We start from the raw sequence: 22642 nt of genomic DNA on the forward strand, positions 1-22642 counted from the left end.
TGAACCTCCAAACATGAAGTGCAATTATTTTGGTGATTCAGGGCACTTCCTGTCCAGCCGCTCTCTCTCTCTCTCTCTCATTGTTGATGTTACGCACGGTGACGCTCATACATCCAGACAGGCGCACTGAGGAGCGTCCCGGAATTAACGGAGAGAAGAGCGATAACGGATCCGAGGAATCTAACCGAATCCCCCGGTAAACAGCGCGGCTTCACGCCGGGCTGCAGCAGCTGAGAGCCGGCAGAGGGAGCGAGGAAAGGACCGGAGGAAGAACCGGAGGAAAGGAGGACTGGTCTCCTTCAAAGCCCGTCTGCACAGGTTGGTATCCTGGAGGTTGTGTTTCTTTCTGGCAGCTTGTTTCTCTCTCTGTATGTGGGAAGATGCGACATGTTGCACCAAAGAAAATGCAATAAATGAATAAATAAAATGAAGTTATTGTGTTGAGGAGTGGAACTGTGATGGTGAGGTGTTTACTGACTGACAGGCAGGTGGATAATTAACTGTGACTGAGGCTATAATCAGCTTTAGCAGCAGCCTGATCAATTAAAATCTATTCATTAGAGGTGAATAGATCTCCTCCTTCAACATGGTAAATATCCATGTAGATGCTTATTGTTGTGAACTAATATTTTCCTTTTTTAAAATATGAATTTTAGACTCCCATCTCAACCCACAGAAGATTTTAAATTAAATTAAATTAAATCGTCTTTTATTATGTTTTTATTTCACAACATGAAGATCTGAAATATTTTGATTTATTTCATAGTTTTCTGCACACTCTCAGGAAAAAAAGTTCTCATTGGAGAAATCCTACAAATTTCTGAAAATATTATGTATTTTTTTTTATTATCTGGTAATCAAAAGATTATAAATTGTGTGCACAAGATAAAAACAAATAATCTTTCAGGACGTCTAAGGCTCCGTACAGTCATATCAAGTGTTGATGAGAAAAAAAGGAAATAATTGCAATGATTTCAAGCCTATAACAGTGTAAACAAATCATTTCAACACGACTGTGTCCTCAAAAATAAGTTGATTTTTTTATTCTGATGAAGATGCAGGAGTCTCAAAACCTTGCAAATCAATTTAATTTTAATTGTAGAATATAAACACCTCGCTGGTTGCTAAAAACCCAGAAGAAATGACTATAAAAGATACAGAGGTCGTGACCTCAGTGCCCTCGGTTGTAGTTACAGACCCTGATTTAGACTTGACTCATGCGGAAACATTCAAATCTCAACAGAAGACATAATTACTTTATGGTCAGCACTCAATTGTGCAATTTGGTTATGAAGACATAACATAACTTGTCTTGGACTCAAGGACTTGAGACTCGACAACTTTGAGCTCGAGTTTAGTTTTGGTTTATTAATCATTTGGGTGAAAATAATTAAGTTGATCTCTGTCTCTCATTTCAATTCAGTTCTCTTCAGCTGCTCAAATTAATAATTTTAGACTCTCTTTATATGTTTCTCATAATAAATGCTGTTTCCTCTTCTCCGTATGTGTGTAGATGTGGGGTGTCTCCGTCCATGGCCTCCTCCAGGTGACCTCCAGTGACCTCAGTCACTCCTGACTGCAGCTTTAAACTCCTGATCCACCAGAAGACGTCTGCAGGGTGAGACCAGTTAAACACACACACACTGTATGAGACCAGTTAAACACACACACACTGTATGTGATTACTGCAGAGAAGACTGGCTGCCTGTAATGGTTTTATCTGCACCAAAACTTCCTCGGACGCTTTCTTTTAGAGCTGCAACGATTAATTGATTAGTTTTCAACTATTACATTAATCGGCAACTATTTTGATAATCAATTATTTGGTAATTAGAGTAATTTTTTAAGAAAAATAAGTTCAAATTCTCTGATTCTAGCTTCTCAAATGTGAATATTTTCTGGTTTCTATGACAGTAAACTGAATATCTTTGAGTTGTGGACAAAACAAGACATTTGAGGACGTCATCTTGGGCTTTGGGAAACACTGATCGACATTTTTCACCATTTTCTGACATTTTATTGACTAAACAACTATTCGAGAAAATAATTGACAGATTAATTGACAATGAAAATAATCGTTAGTTGCAACCTTTCTTTGTTTTACCAGCAAATTTGAATTTTCACAAGAGGAGTATATCTACTAAATCTCGCCAAAGAATACAAAACATCCTTTTCTTGTTGTATATTTTCTATGAGAATATTGTTCTTTTAATGACGGATATATTGGGTAAACATTAGAGACACAACGATTAGTTGACTAAGTCAATTGATAGAAAATTAATCACCCACTATCTTGATAATCTAGTCATTTCTTCAGGAAATTTTTCAAGTCAGAATGCCAAACTTTATCTGGTTCCAGCTTCTCAAATGTGATGTATTTCTTCATCATATAAGACAGTAAATTGAATATGAATATGAATTTTGCATTCACCGTGTGGATTTAATTTAATGCCTTATAGTTATTTATTCTTTATTATGTGCATTCCTTATGGAAAATTGGGCCGAAATAAATTATTACTGCTTATTATTACTAGTAATGTCTAATTAATCAGCATCAGCTGCTGTTGAATGCTCCCTCTCCACTTTATTCTCTGCCTCTATGCTCTAATTCAACTATAAATGTACAAAATGACAGGAACGCTGCTTTCCTGCAGTCCTTAATGACTCAGTGGTCAAATCAGTTGGGCAGTGAATGGAGAAAACCAGAAACAGAGATGCAGAATAAATCGTCATCATGCAGGGAAACATCCGTGTATCTGAGTGAATCTCAGGTATGTGAAGCCGAGATGAGAGCAGAGTAAAGCAGCTCCGCTCCTCTCTCCATGGATGACACTGAATGGAAGCTAAATTTAGCTTTCCTATATTTAGAGCATCGCCCTCGATAAAAAAATTCAAGCACACTGAGAGATGAAAGCTCTGATTTTGTGCTCATTTAGGCCACAGATTCACACACACATGTGAAATGTACAGGCGTTATATATTGTACGCGCCGGTTAGCCGTCAAATGTCACTAGTGGTGATTTTTTATTTTTTATTTGACCTTTATTTAACCAGGTAAAATCAATTGAGAACCAATTCTCATTTACAATGATGACCTGGCCAAGAGGCAGTAGCACAGTCCACACAAGTGACACAAACAGCACAGATACAATACAGTATGACAAACACATGAGAAAATGGCTAAAAACAGCATAGGTAAATTAATAAACACTATGTACAAAAAAAGGCGGATTACTGGATGTTCTTTGTAAAAATGGAAGAGAGAGAGAGAAGTGAGGGCTGGTCAGCAAGTACAGCAGTCAACTATGACTTGTTGCAACTTTTGTTTGAACATGTTGAGAGAGGTGAGAGCTGTGATGGTTCCGTATCTCACTCATGTCATTCTCCTTCTCAATGAATCTACACTCGTACATTATTTGTGTTTTATTATCTTCCACCCTTGTTTCTAAATGCTCAGTAGAAGCTAAAAATCAACGTCTCACATTGTGAATTTTCACAAGTCACCTTCATATTAGTTCTTACAGTACGACAGCTAATTGAGCTGATTATATTTTGATTGAAGCTCACAGGAGAGTTCAGTGCAAGCAGCTGGATCAGCTTTAACTGACGAGAACTAAATTATTGCTCAGTGAATGGGCAGTCTTGATGTTTAATATGTGCTTTGGGAGTCTGCAACAATCCATGTAATTAAAATGAAGGGATAAAGATTCAGTTAAGGTCATATTTCCCTGTGCACTACTGAGGTGAATGTATTAGTTTATTACACGGCATTGTTGAATACTCGATTATGATTGGTTAATCACGGAGTTCTGCGGTCTGTTATTTCTTTATAGCAGCCGTTGCTATGTATAACAGACCGTTGCTATGTATAACAGACCGTTGCTATGGGCGCAGTTCTGATGTTGGACTCTGGAGGACCGTTTTTGTGTCAAATTATTGATTTCTTTAGTAAGTAGCCGTGTAATAAGCGGGATAATGTACAACTAGCGGGTCAATGTTGTGAAAGAATCCCCTTCAGGGCGATGCTGCACCCCTCCGCTTCCTGTCGGGGTTTCTTTCACAACAATGACCGGCTCGCTGTACATTATCCCTTACAGGTTAAATATATTATCCATCATAAATCTAGAGAAGATGTGGATGCAGAGAATATGAAGAGGAGATCTAGAAGTATTTAGACAATTTAGATGTGGCATGTTCACAAATTTTAGTAAGAAACTTCATTGTTCACGATGTGGAAAATTATCTTTGGCTTCACCACAATCAACATGAATTACACACTTTCACATTTTCACATTTTCACATTTTCACATTTTCACATTTTATTTATTCATTCAATATATGCTGAAATTATTATCATCATACTTTATGGTGTAAATGTTGTTTAAAACCCTCTTATACACTGGTTTGTAATTCTTACCTTTTATTTTAATTTAGTTAAGGTTTTTTGCCTATAAACACTCCCATTTTCAAGATGTTTAGTTAACAAAAATATCTGAATTATCTTTAAAAAGCCCAACATGTGTATTACTGTGCATGTGTAATCCTAACTAGATCAAAAGTCAGGGGATCACGAATGTCACCTGCATCAAATTTCATGGCTATCCATCGTAGAGTTGCTGAGATATTTCAGTCTGGACCAAAGTGGTGGACCAACCAACAGATGGATAACGCCATCTCTAGAGCCGCACCGTTAGCATGGCTGAGGAAAGGACTTCAAATAATACTTATTTTCATTATTGCTTAAATTCTCATTTATTATTCCGATGAATCAATTAATGATTTTGTCTATAAAGTGTGACAACATTGTGAAAAAATGCTGATCATGATTTCCCAGAGCTCATCTTTAAATGGCTTATTTTGTCCAACCAACAGCGAAAGCAGCAATACTCACATTTGAGAAGCGGAAACCAGCAACGGTTTGACTTTTTATCCTGATAAATGTCTTAAACAACGGATCTAAGGTTTAAAGTAATGATTGATTTCATTATTGACTTATCTGTGGATTTTTTTTTCAATTAATTGATCAATTGTTTATTCTAAAAAAGGCCAGAAAATTTTGGAAAATGCCAAAATAACTAAAAATAAGAATTTTTCAGGTATCAAAGTTATGTCTTACTATTGCTTGTTTTGTTTTTTTCAAAACCCAAACAATACTCAATTTACAATGATATAAAACCACACTGCTTGATTAAACACTTCAGTAATTAAACAAGCTATGTATTATTGAATGAAACCATTTCTTTAAAAATGATCCTGAAATCAGTTCAAAGCTGATTTCTCAAATTCACCACATCATATTTCCATCTTTCAGAAATGTTCTGCTAGTTTGAGTTGATGTATCATCTCCATGTCTTCATCTATCAAATGCATGCTGGGAACTGTCTCCCTGTTAGGTCTGTCTGGCTCTCTGGCCATTCATCCATTTACCCATCCATCTGTCCACCTATTTGTATCTACATTTTCTCCCCTCCTTCCTCCAGGATCTCTCCCCTCTCCCTCCCTCTCATCCTCTTGTTAGCGCTGCTGAATTATTTATCGTCAGACGGTGGGCTCGGCTGCTGAGCCAAGAGGAGATGGAGAGCTAGGAGCGAGGCAAAAGATGGAGAGAGAAAGGGAAGTATGGAGGTGTCCGACGCTGCAGGAAGCCGTGAGTCAGCAGGGAGAGAAAGACCCGGTGGGAGGGAAGCTGGAGAGAGTTCATAGATAGCTTTAGGTGATACGACGAGAGAGAGAGAGAGAGAGAGAGAGAGAGTGGCGTCAAATGCCTCCCGGTGCGCTGGTGAACGTGCGTGTGCATGCGCCTATCGATTTGAGCAGAGGAAGGTCATGGAGCAGAGAGGAGATTAGCAAACTAGACTCGGAGCTAACGCCTCCTCTGAATAGCAGCTAGACAGAAAAAGAGGAGCCAAAAGAAGAGAGAGAAAGAGAGAGAGAGAGAGAGAGAGGAGGCGAAGGACGAGAGGAGCTTCTCCAGCATGGGGGAGAGCTATATGTACCAGCGACTCCCCTACACCAGAGGAGAGGCGGAGGGGGAGGATGAGGACGAAGAGGAGACAGACGGGAGGATCAGAGAGAGTGGCGGGGGACAAATGGTAAAATGTGAAGTTGTGGATGGACGTGCAGTGATTCTTCTTCTTCTCTCTCTGTAATTACAGTATGTGTGTAGATGCTGTGTGAGGATGCAAGTGTGTTTGTGATGGGGTGTGTGTATTGATGGTGATGGAAGAGCTGCAGCTACAGACTACATATAGTCCTTTTTGTTTTAATTTAAATGAATCGTTTAGTCCGGTAGTCCCCAACCTGCTGGGCCCTGTACTTCAGCCTAACATGCTGTTAACCGGCTCAAATAATCCTGTTTATTCTCATCTAATCTGATGTGTTGATGTGTTAATCCTGGATGAAGTTATCTGCAGTAACAGCACGCTCTTATTTTGAATGAGTAGAGAGTTGAAACCGTGATCAGTGTTAACATGTTTGGTTGAGTGCTGATCATGTGATTGCATGAGGTATAGGTGTGTTAAAGGGACATAAGTCTCATTTTAGGTGGCCTGAGAAGTGAAGCCAATGCTGAAGTGCCTTAAACTTGCATTCTTTCTAACAGCCAGCAGGGGGCGACTCCTCTGGTTGCAAAAAGAAGTCTGATTGTAGAGAAGTCTATGAGAAAATGAGCCTACTTCTCTCTTGATTTATTACCTCAGTAAACATTGTAAACATGAGTTTATGGTCTCAATCACTTGTTTACTAAACACACAGTTCAAATCAGAATCTTGTATGTATGCACCGATGGCGATTTGTCCTCACATGTATAGTAACCCAAGGTAAACGTGTGTGTGTGTGCGTGTGTGTGTGTGCAGATGCAGTGCGAGGAAGGGACCGAGTGGCTGCTGGAGCTGCTGACAGATGTGCAGCTGCAGCAGTACCTCCTGCGGATCCGCGACGAGCTCAACGTCACGCGACTCTCCCACTTTGACTACGTCAAGAATGAAGACCTGGAGAAGATCGGCATGGGACGCCCGGGTACGTCCTATCAGTACCTGCTCCCATTTTACTAAAGACGAGTCTTTAGTAAAATGGGAGAAGGTACTGATAGGACGTACCCGGGCGTCCATTCCGATCTTATCCAGGTCCTTCAGTCTTGAAGTAGCTCAAAGTGGAAGACAAGAGTTGCGTGATTGAGTCGTCGCGGATCCGCAGGAGGTACTGCTGCAGTGCCAGTCAGCAGCTCAGCAGCCACTCGAGTCCCTGGACTTGAGCAAGTGCATCTACACACACACACACACACACACACACACATAGGCAGTGTCCGAAATCATATACTAGCACTATCACTGCATACTCAACATGTGTGCTATCGTTCAACATACTTTTGTGTGAATAAACAGTAGTATGTGTCTAGTTGGACACACTGAGCAGTAATTACCACGTCACTTCCTGAGAGCCTCCTTGCCGGTTGGAGACATGTAACCATGGTAACCCATACCTACCTCATGTGACCAAATGATGATTTGAGAGAATCATCAAGTCTCAAGTAAATTAAAAACTGCATGGCGCCCTATATCAGTGAAATCTTACTTACACTTCAACTGAAGCGTTTTGAAATTTGTTTCACACACACACACATACAAATATTTTGCTCATTGCAAAGACAGTTTTTCAAAATGTCCTCACAGTGATTAGTTAAATATCACATTTTACTCTCTGACTCCGTAACCCCCAATGTCTCACCACCTGCTGAACAAAAGTTTGAATGCCAAATGAGATAAATTACACTTATTCATATTAAACTGACTGTCAACTGTGACTGTGTATATTTAAAGAAATGGATAAATGTTAAATGGATCTTATATAATGACACATACATACATACAGTATATATTTTTTATTTTAGCAAAACACCAGAGCAGCTTGTTAAGCTCATATTTTAGTAAAAGGCAACACTTAATGGAACAAATTGAAGACTACCGCCGTCTGCAGGACTGCGACGTTCCCTAAAAGAAACATATTAATAACAACATTATTCAGAGCAACATATAGTGAGATTGCAGAGGTTTTAATATCTTTAAAGTAAACAATAAGCTGGCTGCTTTGCCAGTCACCGTCTCAAACAATAAACTACATTTTCCCCTGTGACGGGAATTCTAACTTAAGGTATATTGATGTAGTTTGTATTGATGTAGTTTTGGTGTTAAGATTTTAGTGTTAAGTTTAATATTAATATATATTATGATATATATTTATATTATTAGTTACATGTATTTGTCATCTTATTATCCTGCATTTTGGAAATAGGTGTTGTCACTTTTCCATGTTATCCCTTGGATGCATAAATAAATCTGCTTCTGGACTCGTAGGTGTTTCCGGTTAAACGCCCCGACGCCGACCCCCAGCAGCCCGTCCCTCAGGGGGCGTCGTCCGGCGCGGCACCGGCCAACAGCGAGCCGGCAGCCTCGCTCACCTGCCTGATCAGAGAGTCGGAGCTGCAGCTGTTTGAGCGGCTGGGAGACGGCACATTTGGGGTGGTGCGGAGAGGAGAGTGGACCGGACCCAACGGCAGAGTGGTGAGACGCAGAGACACAGAGTGGAAACACCAACAAGGAAACACATGACATGGCGTTGATTGCGCAGAGTTTATGAAACGTCTGTCTTTCTTAGTTGTCGGTGGCGGTGAAGTGTCTGAAGGCCAGTGTGTTGGACTCTGACGGTCTGGACGATTTCATCAGAGAGGTGAACGCCATGCATTCGCTGAGCCACCAGAACCTCATCCGGCTGTACGGCATCGTCCTCACACAGCCCATGAAGATGGTAAAACACATTAATTCTCAAACGTACAGTATTCATGCAAAAGTAGACACAAATTAGATAAATGATAATAATGAGTGGAGTGTTTCATTTCCTGTGTGTTTGTGTGTAGGTGGTTGAGCTGGCCCCTCTGGGTTCTCTGTTGGATCGTCTGAGAAAGCGTCAGGGTCACATCCTCATCTCCTCTCTGTGTAACTACGCCGTGCAGGTCAGTTCAACACCAACAAGATAAAACACACAAGAGGAACTGGAAATGATAAACCCTCAATTTCAAGCCGTTGTATTCATTCTTTCTGACTCTGAATGGGTGTGTAGGTGGCATGCGGCATGGCCTACCTGGAGCAGAGGCGTTTCCTCCACAGGGACCTCGCCGCCCGCAACGTTCTGCTGTCCACCAATGAAACGGTGAAGATCGGAGACTTTGGCCTGATGAGAGCGCTGCCAACACACACCGACCAATACATCATGGAGGAGGGCCACAAGATCCCTTTCCCATGGTGAGAAGAGCGTCCTGGTCGCACTAAATAATGTGTCAGTTTGTAGCTTTTATAGCCGGACTCCAGTGATTCAGACACTTCTGGTGTTGCTCTCCAAAGTTTTTCTTTCTCTCTGACATTTTCTTTTCCTCTGTATCTCTGTCTCCGTCCTCATCTCTCTCCAGGTGTGCTCCGGAGTCTCTGAAGTCTCGTACTTTCTCTCACTCGTCTGATACCTGGATGTTCGGGGTCACTCTGTGGGAGATGTTCACCCACGGACAGGAGCCGTGGCTGGGCCTTAATGGGAGCCAGGTGCATGCATATGCACACGCACATCTTTTATAGTTTAGCATAAAAGTTCAGGGAGGAAGAAATTCACATTTTGGATAATATTCTTGCATATTATGTTTTCTGAAAAAGCTTAACGCACAAAACAATTGCAGCTTCTCATAAAAATCCACCAGGTAATAATGATCCTTCTGTTATTTATGTGTGTGTTTACAGATCCTCCACAAGGTGGACGTGGACGCCGAGAGGCTGACGAAACCAGACGACTGTCCTCAGGATATTTACAACGTCATGCTGCAGTGCTGGAGCCCCAAACCTGAGGACAGACCGACCTTCATCGCCCTCAGAGACTTCCTGCTGGAGGTAGCACCGTAGTTTTAGTCTAAACGAGATCCATCTTACGAGAGTTTCCCAAACTCGTGGGTTACCTTCTAGACACGACCATTTCTGAACCATCTCTGTTTAAACAAACTCAATCAGATTCCACTCATAAACTCCACAGAAATACCTCTAAAGGGATAGTTCAGGTGTTTTGAAGTGGGGTTGTATGAGGTACTTATCCATAGTCAGTGTATTACCTACTGTAGATGACAGTCGGCACGCCCCCAGCTTGGAGAAACAGACAGGAGTTACCGTACAGAAGCAAAGCAATGTACTGCTGTGGACGTGGGCAGCAGAAAAACTCATTTTAGACACCTAAAAGAAAGGCTCACATTTAAAAAAATCAATATCAGTTGTTGTATCCATCTATGCTCTCGCCAAAGCAATCAGACTCCATTGAAAAAAACAGTAATTTTACCTCACAGAACAAGAGAGCTGATAGTCTACCGCTGCCTCGATCGGGTAGTTTGTTGTGTGCCGACCGCCATCTACTGTACTGTTCTGACTATGGATAAGTACCTCATACAACCCCACTTCACCCCAACTATCCCTTTAATTATACAAATAAGAGATTTGATTTTTCTAACTCATTAAAAAATCAATCTAAATCTTGCACGACATCATATTTACCACTAAATGTGTTCTCGTTGCTCCACAAAGTAGTTTGGCAGCAAAGTGATGCACCGGGCAAACAAAGGACAATAAAGGGAAAGCGAGTGGAAACAAATAAATCACCATTATACACTATGACATGACGTGTTTGTCTCTAACGATCCTGCTGGTGCCAGTAATAAATCATCAGACTCTCTAACTGTACGTGTTTACGTGTTCTGCAGACCATGCCGACGGATATGAAAGCTCTGCAGGACTTTGAGGAGGACGACAAACTCCAGATTAAAATGAACGATGTCATCACCATCATAGAGGGAAGGTCAGTTTGTTGTGCAACACATGCAGAGGAATGCCATTTAATTATTGTACACAAAGCAGTGTTTTAACAACGTTACTGGTTTTGAAAGTAATGTGCATACTCGGAGTGAAGGTCATTCCTGCAAGACAACAAATGCATCTTTTGTTGACATTGGATTCCTCGCATTGTGGAAAATTACTGCAATTACTGACTCATTATAGAAATATTGTGGCTTCTTTGTGTGTGTAGCGCTGCCTAAATGAAAACCCACAAGTCAACAATTATTATTGCTTGATTTATACAAGTGTATTCATGTGACAGTGTTGCACTCGGGAAAGTCTCGCTATTGTTAAATTGTGTTGAATGTGAGGATACGGATTATACAAACAATCAACATGTCATGTGGTTAACAGAGTAGAAGGTAGTTTCTTCATTATCTTCTTTGTGTGTTTTCAGGGCAGAGCACTTCTGGTGGCGAGGTCAGAACAAGGGGACGCTGCGTGTCGGTCAGTTTCCGCGTCACGTGGTGACGTCAGTTGCCGGTCTGTCCGCCCACGACATCAGCCAACCGCTCAAACACTCCTTCATCCACACCGGACACGGAGACACGGACCCTCACAGGAGCTGGGGACATGCAGATCGCATCGACAGGTTAATGATACTCACTTAGTTTTATTTATATAATGTGACTTAAAACAGTGGAATGGAATGGTGGTAAGATTCAGACCTCCCTCTCGTTATAATGTCCAACTACAAAAACACCATTAACTGTGGAAAACAGACAGCGTGCTGCAGGCTGAACCCGTGTGATCACAGATATTTGAGGTTCATCTGTGCTTATTTCCACACTTTCATGCTGGTTGTTGGTGTAGTCATAAACTCTCAGCTTCCGGGTGAACAAATTCAAATATTTTGCAAGAAAAAGGCAAAAAAATAATAAAGAAAAATCAGAATAAATAAACATAACGTTGTGTAAAAGTAACAGATTGCTACTTTCTTATTCCTTTAATTATCTTTTGACCCCCTCAGATCTACCTTGAACGACAAATTTACCTTTGATAAAGTGAATATTAAACGAAAAACACCTATTTAGCAACAAACTCTAGTACATGTATATGACTATATACTGTCAATAGTATCAAGCTTGAACCATGTGCTGTTGTACTGCTTGTACTGCAACTCTCCACTGGAGTGCAGCAGTGCGTCAGTTCACCAACAGATGATGGACTTGTTGAGTAACTGCTGCAAGAATAGAAAAAAGCCTCAATGCTCAAATCAACATTTCTACTGGCAGCAACATAACAAATAATATCTAGTGGCCGTAGGACAAGAAATAATAGGTTCAGTTGTCACTTCACCTACAGCATATATAAACATATTCCTCATATAAACTAATGCTGAATTAATTCATCACTACAACTTTATTCCATTAAAGCTGAATTAGGCGAGATTAGTAGATTAGTTATCTCTCAGAACACTTGAATTACAATATGCTGAAAGGTTATTATGGATTTTTTGCTCAATGATGCCAAAAATATCCTGCCTACTGCCACTTTAAATCAAATGTACTTGTCTGCTCCCTTCCAGTCTGTACTTGGGGAACCCCATGGACCCTCCTGACGTCCTTGGGATGGACTCGGGCATCCCGAGGCCGACCAAACTCCCCAACCGCTCCAAGAGTAAGAAACACATACTGTAGACTCAGTGGTGGAATGTAACCAAATATATTTACTCAAGTACTGTACTTAAGTACAAATTTAAGTTACTTGTACTTTACTTAAGTATTTCCATTTTATGCAACATTATACTTTTTACTTCACTACATTTGTCTGACAGCTGTAGTTACTTTTCAGATTACAGTTTCTTTTTTTTTTGTGTGTTCCTTTATGCGTTGATAAAAATCCCCTACATCTTAAGATACATAAACTATTTAAAAACCCTCTTGGAACAGCTGGAAAATGCATGAAAAGTTTAGAGATATGTGGTTCTCACAGGACATTGATGCCACAAACATATGATGATCTTATAGACCATGATGCATTGCTGTAGATTAAACCAGCCAACGGTATATAAAGGAGTTACAAACATCTACAGCAGTAAAATGCAACATTAATGCAGCAGTAGTATGAATCCAGAAACATCAGATATAATAGTAAAACACTGACAGGAAACATTTTACGAATTGAAATTTCAAAGGAGAACTGTCTGTTGCATTGTTGTCAGAGAAGTGAGTATTTTAATTTAGCATGTTTCCTTAATCTCTGAAGACATGTAATGGTCATTTTATGATTTATTACAGTAAATATAGCTCACATTCATGTAGAAAGCTGAGATCATTCTTCTGTTATTTTAATGTAAACTAAATGCCTAAAACTCTCTTCATCAGAGCAACCTCCTCCTCGTCCGCCTCAACCTGCCGTCCTGTTGAAGAGTAAGTGTTTCTCTTCTTCCTCTGTGTCAATCTGTCCTTTTAAATACAAGCTTCTGTCTCCTGACTCTGGCGTTTACATGTGTGTGTGTGTTTGTGTGTCCAGAGCCGTTCTACGACTGCGTGATGGACGATTACGACGACGACGCCGACGACACCAGCACCTCGTCGGGGCTGAAGAGGCTGGGAGTGTCGCTGGGGCTGAAGCTCCGACCGTGGGAGGGGTCCAGCGGCGTGCGCTCGGCCAAGAGCGAGGTGTCGCTCATCGACTTCACCGATGACAGCTTCAGCTCCACCACGCCCTCGCCGCTCACCGAGACGCGGCAGCCGGATGACGACACACTGAAGGTGCAGTAAAAATACTTTCACTGTAAAGACTTAAGAGGAGTAAAAGCTACTCATCTTTCGTTTCCCATGCACTGATCAATCTCTAGATTCTGGGTTATTTTGCTTCCGTAACACGTCTTCTTTCAGACTAGTGGAAAGAAAACATCCAAAATACACATTTAGCTGTTTATTTTAATACTTTGTCTATTTGCGTCTGCAGATTTCTCCTAAATTCACAAAAAGTTATCATTAGATAATGCCTACTTTGCATATTTAAACATAACATTTCAGAACACTTGTATAAAAGGAAGTTTCATGGTGGTATCTGTTAGTTATATTTTTACCTGATTCACCTGTAGTGTCTTCAAAATGTATGGAATTTTGCAATCCATATCTTTAAAGGCCGTTTTCTCAGACTCTGAGCCAGAAACCTCCACTTCAGCAGCACTTACATCCACCAAACCTTCCAGTTTCATTCCTATCTGTATTCTGAAGGTTTCTACTGAGTGCTTTGTTCATTCATTCTGATTTATAGAACATTTTATTCCTAGAAAACACGGCAAAAATAGTTTTTTTCTTATAGCTGTTGACAGTATTTTCTGTATTCACTGTGACGGTGTGCTGAACCATTAATCTCGCTGCGGTTGAAGGGAAGGATGATGAACATTTTCTGGAGCAGCACATACTGTTTCACATTCATTCATTGTCACAGCTGCAATCACAGGATAGCGAGCAGTTTTACATTCCCACGCATGATGTCCCATCTGATCTGGTGATCTCAGCTACCTTTTGACCCTCCGGTTCTCCCGTCGCACGCCAACACACGCAGAACGCAATTGTGTTCCGGCATTACGTAACCTTTAAAGTCAAGTCAAAGGCCACCTCGCACATTCGTGTTCTGAAAGGAAGTCCAGCCTTCAGCCTTTGGCTAAGAAATGTCTTGAATAGGTTCAACTTTTGTCCTTTGATGAGCCCAGGGCGGGTGCATTGTGATGGATTTGAGCTCATTGATTGATCATTTGCACATTTTCAAGCTTTAGTGGTTCACTTTGGGTTTCACAGGAACCTTTCCTCTTTTCTCTTTCTCTCTCTCATCTTCTGGCTTCCTTCAATCATCTCATCTAAGCTAGAGTTTGGATGGAGTTCTGATATGTTGTTTATACATGTTTGCAACCGAAAAATGTTGCTATCTTTGCCTTTTGTGAAGTTGTTTAGTTGTAATCTCTGCTGTCGAACAAGCCCTCGACAAGCTCGCGTCGTTTGTCTCATCACTCTCTCACCTTCTCCATCCTTCTCATCCTAAGGACACTCCGTCCATCCTGGACTGGCCTCTCCCTCAGCCGGCGTACGACGAGGTTACTACGGAGCTCGAGGACCAATCGGAGGACCAGGAGGTGCGGTCTATCAACAAGGGATTCACTGAGGAGACCGCGGTCACGCCCGGCGCCACTATGGCGTGCAGGAGCGAGTCGCAGTCGGCTGACCTCTTCCAAGAACTACAGAGAGAGGTAGAGAAAGTGATGATTTTTCTCTCTCCGTGACGATAAACACAAACACATGTTAATACTTCTCTGTCTGTCTTTGTGGGTGCAGGTGATGGTGAAGCTGCAGGTTCCCATGGCAACGGGCCGCTCCCTCCCGTCTTCCCCCCTCCCTCTGCCCCTGGCTCCGTTGGGCCCCCACCGACAGATCTACCTGCCTCCTCCCTCCCCCACCTCCACCTCGTCCTTCTCCTGCTGCTTCGAGGACCGTCCCGTGCTGCCTCCTCGCAGCCCCGTCCCCCCGCTGCGTCCCTCCAAGCGCAACATCACCGCCCGCACCGCCCACCCGCCGGCGCGCTCCAGCTCCATCTCCCTGGGCGACAACGTAGACACGCCCCCTCAGATCCCACCCAGAGACCACGCCTACTCTCAGCCGGGCTCCCGCTCCTCCTCTCCACTCCCGCTGGTGCCGCCGATGTCCTCCTACCCCATTGTCCTGCCTCCTCCTCCCCTCTCCGTCTCCCCACGCCGCTCCTCCGGACTCCTGGGTCCCCTTCTGTCCTCCAACGCGTCTTCCCCCCAGACTCAAGCCACATCACATTCCTCACGGCCCGTAGCTCGTGGTTCCTCCTACTCATCCAGCTCCTTACTGGATCCTCTCGCCTTTCGTGAGGGGCGTGGCCTATCCTCGCTGATTGACAGCTCCCAGAACTCTACTCCCGCCCCGTTGCCAGAGCGACCAGCTTTTCTGGAAAGGTGTGTTTCTGATATCAAACACTGTCCAACTAGTTCGGTTAGCCAGCAAGGTGTCCTGGATCTAGCTCCCTATTAATAATAAACCATATGTTGTTTCAGATATGGAGCAGCCAATATGGCGGCAGTCAAACCCATGATTCAGCATCCCGGCGGCGCCAAACCAAACTCCTCCTACAACAACAACAACGGGGGAACTGCAGCTCCCAGCATGCAACAGGAGCAGAGTGTCGCACAGGTAAGGGAGAGGAAAATGAAATGTGTTTTTTTTTCATTTTCCTCCTTATTCAAATATCATCAAATTGTTCTTTATTTTCTTAAATGCCACACGCAGACAAATCAGTCACGTAGCTTTCTGATAACATTTAAAAGTTCCTCTTCAATTAAATCCCCTTATTAATCATTAGTTTTATAAGCAGCAGATTCTCATCATTCTCAAACTTTATCATTTGTTCCTCCTCTGTCTGGATGAATGATTGTTTTTATGTTAATTTAGGATTAAATTAAGAACATCATTAACTTTATTACTAGTTTCCTCACAGTTGGACGGAGTGTGTATTTGACTGCACAAACTTCAAAGTGCTTTTGGTTAATTAGAAAATCTGTTGCACTTGATGATGAATTGCAAATTTGAATTATTGTACAAGTGACTGAGCAAGTTTATTAAAACTGTAAATCTGAGTGTTTTCTCACTAAATTATCATTTTACGTATATTATTATATTATGAATAATTGTGTAAATACTGTAAACGAAGCATTTCTACTTGTTCAACGCTTTGTTTACAAATTCGGGTAAACTTTTTTTATCCTTATATGATAGTTACTGTTGTTGAAAATACAAACAATCCACATGTCCAGTAGTGTGTCTTTTAACTCTAATCCTTCATTCATAATAAATTCATGGTGTGATTGACAGGTCCAAGGAGCGGTGCACGGTGTCACGCTGGAGGAGTGTCTGGCAGCTCTGCAGAGTCACAACTGGAGCGTCCCTGAGGCCGTAAATCACCTGAAGGTATCTGTCTACACATCTTTTGTGTCCTTGAGTAGATGTTGTTACCAGGTAGCTTAAAACAAAAAAAGTAAAATAACATTTTAAAGCTATAAAGTTAAAGAGGACCTATTATGCTTGTGTGCTTTTTTCCCTTTCCTTTAGTGTGTTATATAGTCGTTTGTGCATGTAAAAGGTCTGTAAAGTTACAAAGCCCAAAGTCCACACCAAAGGGAGTTACTCTCCTTGATTAAAGTCCTTCCCTTTCTTCCGTAACGTGGTGATGTCACCAAGTAACACATTTGCATAATACCTGCCTAACGGCTAGTTTGGCACGCCCTCAAACAAAGCTACGACCAGCTGGGAGGAGGCCACGGGGAAGACCCAGGACTAGGTGGAGAGATTATATCGCCACACTGGCCTGGGAATGTGGCCCGGGGAAAGGGAAGTTTGGGGTCCCCTGCTGGAGCTGAGCTTGAGGTCCTCTGTAACATATAAAATATAAAATGAGCAGAAATTTCTCCTGTGATTTTAACGTTTTTGCACTCTCTTACAAGGAAAACTGTGATTACCATAAATTAAGTTTAATATGAAACGCAGAACTGTGGATACAGTAATTTCCCACAGCTATTTTTCCCCACAAAAGTTGATTTTGGCAAGAAATTCCCAGGAAATACCGGGATCTCATCCAAACTCACAGTACACACGCTCCAATGACAGAGCACAGCCCCAAAAAAAGTAGATGATACTGGGTGATACAAAAAAAAGGATGAGTGGAGCAAAGGAGACGAAACAATTACGCAATTACGACAGAACACTAATGTAAAAGATTTAAACATTTATTGCAGCAGTACGCATTTTATTTTGGCGGTGTGTCTCTACTCATGTGATGCTCTGGACAAAATCTGAGTAAGCTTGATACACAGACTGTCCCTGAGCTCACAAAACTCCCCCTGACAGAGCCTGAGATACACAACAGTTAATGAAACCAAAAACTAAATAAAGACAAGCATTCAAAATTCACTAACAATTAAATGTTGACGCAGATGGAGGCTGAGGAGGTGGAAAGCAGGCAGCAGTGTAGCAGCGAGGACGCAGAGTTCAGCGTTGTTGTATCGGTTCTACCCAGATACCCAGCCAAAACAGACACAGGACTATAAAAAATACATATAGGACAGTGCATAAAATGTCATCTTGCTGTCTGTATTGTAGACGGAGCAGTTGTTTCGTCTGGGTCTGCGGTCGAGAGCCGAGTGTGAGGAGCTTCTGCAGCGCTGCCAGCTGAACCTGGAACAGGCCAGCAAGCTCATGCTGGACACATACGGACCACATCGAAACAGGTAAGTTAAACTAAACAAAAAAAACAAGAAAAACAGCTGCCCACTTTGTAAAGGTTCTTATGTAAGTTTTATGTAGTCAGTCTGCGAAATAAAAACAATGCCAGTTTGTATACTGTTCAGTATGTAGCAGCTGTTTTCTGTGTGTTTTCTGAGTTTGATGCAGCGATAGTTACAAAACCCTCCCACGTTTCTCTGACAACACAACCACATAAGGGATGACTCGTCCGACCCGTCTGTCTGGTGTTCTTAAGAGCTGTTTTGTCTGAGCGCCCACATGCTGTCACAGCTTCTCTGAGAAGTTTTGCATTGTTTTCTTCAGTCAGTTTATTGGTTGTCACATTTTTAAGTCTGATGGTTGTTTGAAAGCAGAACAAGTGGGACATTTTCCTTTTGTCAAAAACAAGTATGGTGTGCCTCAGGGGTCCATTTTGGGACCTTTTTTATTCTCCTTATATGTGATTTTTCTGGGTCACATTATTTGTAGACCTGGTATCTCTTATCACCAATGACATTCAATGGTACTTTGACTTGCTGCAAACTGCATGTGATTATCATAATGTGGGCATGTCTGTAAAGGGGAGACTCGTGGGTACCCATAGAACCCATTCACATATCTGGAGGTCAGAGGTCAAGGGAGCCCTTTGAAAATGGTCATGACAGTTTTTCCTCGCCAAAATTTAGCTTAAGTTTGGAGCGTTACTTAGCCTGCTTCGCAACAAGCTAGTATGACATGGTTTAGGTTTTGTAGTTTCATTTGATACCAGTATCTTCACTTTGGCTTTAAAACAGAATCCGCTACAACCTAAAAATCACAAATTGCGTTAATGCGTCTAAGAAGTTAGTGGCGTTAAAACAAATTTGCGTTATCATCACGTTAACTTTGACAGACGTATTTTTTACTTAACTTAACCAAGTAGATTTTTTTCAGGTTTGTTTTGTTTTAATTTACAACGTTAACCACGTGTTTAAATGTGCGACCGTAATCCGGGAGAAACTATGTTTCCCTCGAAACGTAATTGACAACGCCGTTTAGTTGTATGGGAATGCAATTATTGTAGGAGACAGGATTGTAATTTCCTGCAGGTACATCATAAAGGTAGTAATTTGATGCATTGTTACTATAGAAACTGTTATCAGTGCAACTTTAAATGTTTCCTCTTTTACACTATCCTAAATTTGGGTGAAAAAAAATCTGAATTTTCCCTTCCTCAAACACTTCAGTCGAGGATTTTGCAGTTACATAATAGATTTTCTCACCCTGCACATACAGTATGATGCCGTCTCTCTCTGTATGTCTCACAGGAAGTGACCTCAAGAGGACAAACTTAGCGGTAATCGAGCGCTTACGAGTTCCTGATGTTATTCGGATCATTGCGCCGACACTGACCTGCCTGGATGACTCACCGCTCCGAGCCCTCGAGACGATGCTTTTTAATGAACGGAGGAACATGAAGCAGTAGACTGTACTGTGAAGACCTGCTGTTACCTGCTGTGTCATACACACACACGCATGCTCATCATTAGCTAACAGGGCAGCTTGTTGAATGACTCACATTTACTTGAACATTTATGTTTTTTTATTATTATTATTATTATTATTACCTGAATAATGAGAAGTTTCCGCTGATAGCTACGGCGTGTGTGTCTGCTGTGAATGCGTGCATGTCAAGGTGTGTGTGCGCATAAGCTTACATTTATGTTTAAACACTGTAAATGCCCATGCCTTTCTGCTGTTAATGAATATCAAATCAGGGAAATGTCAGCTAGTGATATGGTTGTATGTTTTTATGATAAGATGCTGTATTGTTTCGCACTTTACTGAGTGTGTCGACACACGAGCGGATATTTTTGAGGACACATTAACTGCTGGTCAGAATAAGATTTATCTAGTTGGCGAAGTGATAAGATACTGATATGGACTGAAAGCATATCAGGTGTTATTAATGTACCATTTGTTGTTGTAAACATAAGCTTTGTAGGCTTTATAAAGACGTGAAAAAAATTTACAAAAAATGTGAAGATATCTACCATCTCCTTATGAACACAGGGTGTTAGGCACAGTTGGACCTCCACAAGTTAGATATTTAATTAACCTAAAATTGATGTTTAGTATTTCTTCCTATGAGAATTACTGCTGCATGATAATCATAAACACATGCTGAAGTGCTTAATTCACCTGAATAAGTAGGCTATGTGTGCACGTTTTCTTAGCGCTGCAGGTAGTGATAGCAGCCGACGTCCAACTTCTTAGTGTGTGTGTTTGTCCGCGCAGATGTTGATCATGAATGTGATCAGTTACTAATTATAAGCAGCTAAACAGAGGTGGGAACGGATAACTAATCGTTCATTCTTGCAGCTACTTTGCATGTAAGAGAGCATCAGTTACAGGTCGCTCTCTTCTTCGAGATACAACTTAGACAATAAGATTAGAAAAGTCAAACACGTGGCAAAAATGTTAATAACATTTGTGTTTCTGTGTTTGCGTCTGTGTGTGCCAGCAACACGTTTTCATCCCAGCTCGTCACATACTGACGCTTTGTCACGATCTGTTGGTGTCACTTTCTAACGCACTGGGTAGCCCAGTGCATCAAACTATGAGGCTCCCCTATAGTCGCAGTGAACATAGTTAATGTTGTAAACATTTAGGTTAAGGAAAAAAGATGGTTGAAAGATGGTGGAAGTGAAACTCCAAGACAAACAACACATTGTTGGTCTCGCCCCGCGGCAATTTGTGAAATAATCATGAAGTTTAATCTGTTTGATTTGTGTACATAGACATGAATTTCCACTTTTTTTTTCGTGACGCTCAGCACGACTTTTAGTGACGTATTTTCATTGCGTTTTCCTATGAACGTCCAGCAACATGTGTCAATTTCCGCTCCAGTCTTTTCAAAATAAAACTACTTAGTTTGGCTTAAGAAAAGATCGACTTGGTTAGGTTTAGGAAAAGATCGTGGTCTGGGTTAAAATAACTCCGGAAGTGTGGTAACGTAACTACGGAAGTTGCGTGACATAAATCAATGTTGACTTCTGGTTTCACACGTGACACAAACAGCGGCCTCCTGGGTGAAAGTCTGTTTTTTGACTCACCCATCCAACCCAACCTTCTCCCTACGCGGCGTTCACCGCTCTCTATACTTCACGGGTTCACAATTATTAGACACTGATTTCATGCTGACCATCACGAAAAAAATGGGAAATTCCTGTCTATGTACGCTAAATAATTAACATTACATTTTGTGACTATTTCACAAACTGCTGTGTGACTGGGCTGGTATTTTTATTTGTCCCACCCGCCCTTCGTGGGTTTTCCCGCTCTTTACACTACGTCACCACGCTCCCCGACCGCTTTCTCTGAGTGTCTAATATTGACGCAGATTGGTTTACATTGTAGTTACTTGAAAGCCCGGTGCGTCTCATACAGAAGCTAAAGGGTGCTTTGTGCTTTGCTACCAGACTCCGAGCAGCGTGACAAAACCATCGATGTTTGACGCACTGGGAATGACAACGGGCTGTTGCCAGACATTCTTCTCTCTTATGCTCATTTGTAAGCTCTTGTAGTCACTCTGCTGTATGTGATGCCGACTGCATTATACTGTAACATTAGAGCAGCTTATTAATGAAAAATGCAAATATGGCCTCCAGTGTTTATAATAAAGTGAAATTTGAGTCTTTCTCTTTTCAAAACTGTTTGTGTTCTCTGATTATTTCATAAATATCTGAAACAAACAGCTAGCAGTAAAGTCTCCTCTCGTGCCCTTTCCATAGATGAGCATACAGATAATACAACATAGTCGTGGTCTTTGTAAAATCACAAGAAAATGTCGTTTTGATGGAGTGTTTTCCCAGGGGAAACAGGACTTGTGTCTCAACTTTGATCTCAAAGCGAACAACTCTTGCCACGGGGGTATAGAAGACAAAAGATGACTTATAATGGACTAAATAAATGGATACGTTACTGCATAAATATGATCAAATAATCTGGAAATAAAAACATTTTAAAAAGAAACAATATCTTTGAGGTTTCGCTTGGATGCCTTATAATTTTTTTATGTTTTTTTAGAGTGAACGTAAATCTATTAAATATTTACGTAGAGTATAAGTTTTAATGCAATTCTGCTAAAGGAAAAATAAAACCTGTTGAGGGGAAATAAATCCAACTAAAGAAGAAGAGGAATATAATGTGGACTTTTACACTTTTACACATTTTATATTTATTTTTCATTTCTATTTGACATAACTTTAAATATTACCAATATTTTAATTTATTTTATTAATGCATTTTTTTAAACTTTTAATTTTATTTATTTAATTTAATTTAGATTTTTATTTAATTTATTAATTTATTAATAAGTCAGTCCATAACGGTGGAAACCACCTTGAAAAGTGAATAAGAGGAAATGAAGGGGAAACCCAAATATTCACATCTGCATTTTTGCTTTGATTGCTTTGACAAATAAACAAATTTATT

The 22642-nt window shown here is 41.1% G+C and overlaps 1 protein-coding gene across 1 annotated transcript; it reads left to right on the forward strand.

The window, feature by feature from the left end:
- The first annotated feature begins 106 nt into the window (after positions 1 to 106).
- On the forward strand, positions 107 to 21858 carry tnk2a (tyrosine kinase, non-receptor, 2a). The gene is made up of 20 exons (XM_074621436.1): positions 107 to 318; positions 1514 to 1618; positions 6855 to 7080; positions 8352 to 8558; positions 8653 to 8802; positions 8912 to 9007; positions 9115 to 9296; positions 9461 to 9587; positions 9780 to 9926; positions 10781 to 10875; positions 11311 to 11505; positions 12442 to 12533; positions 13241 to 13285; positions 13389 to 13630; positions 14914 to 15117; positions 15203 to 15846; positions 15946 to 16081; positions 16760 to 16855; positions 18044 to 18171; positions 19474 to 21858. The coding sequence occupies exons 3-20, from the start codon at positions 6901 to 6903 to the stop codon at positions 19478 to 19480; spliced, it is 2973 nt and encodes a 990-aa protein (XP_074477537.1). The 5' UTR covers positions 107 to 318; positions 1514 to 1618; positions 6855 to 6900; the 3' UTR covers positions 19481 to 21858.
- The last annotated feature ends 784 nt before the right edge of the window (positions 21859 to 22642 follow it).

This window comes from Sebastes fasciatus, chromosome 21, assembly GCF_043250625.1.
Source record: "Sebastes fasciatus isolate fSebFas1 chromosome 21, fSebFas1.pri, whole genome shotgun sequence".
Classification (NCBI taxonomy): domain Eukaryota; kingdom Metazoa; phylum Chordata; class Actinopteri; order Perciformes; family Sebastidae; genus Sebastes; species Sebastes fasciatus.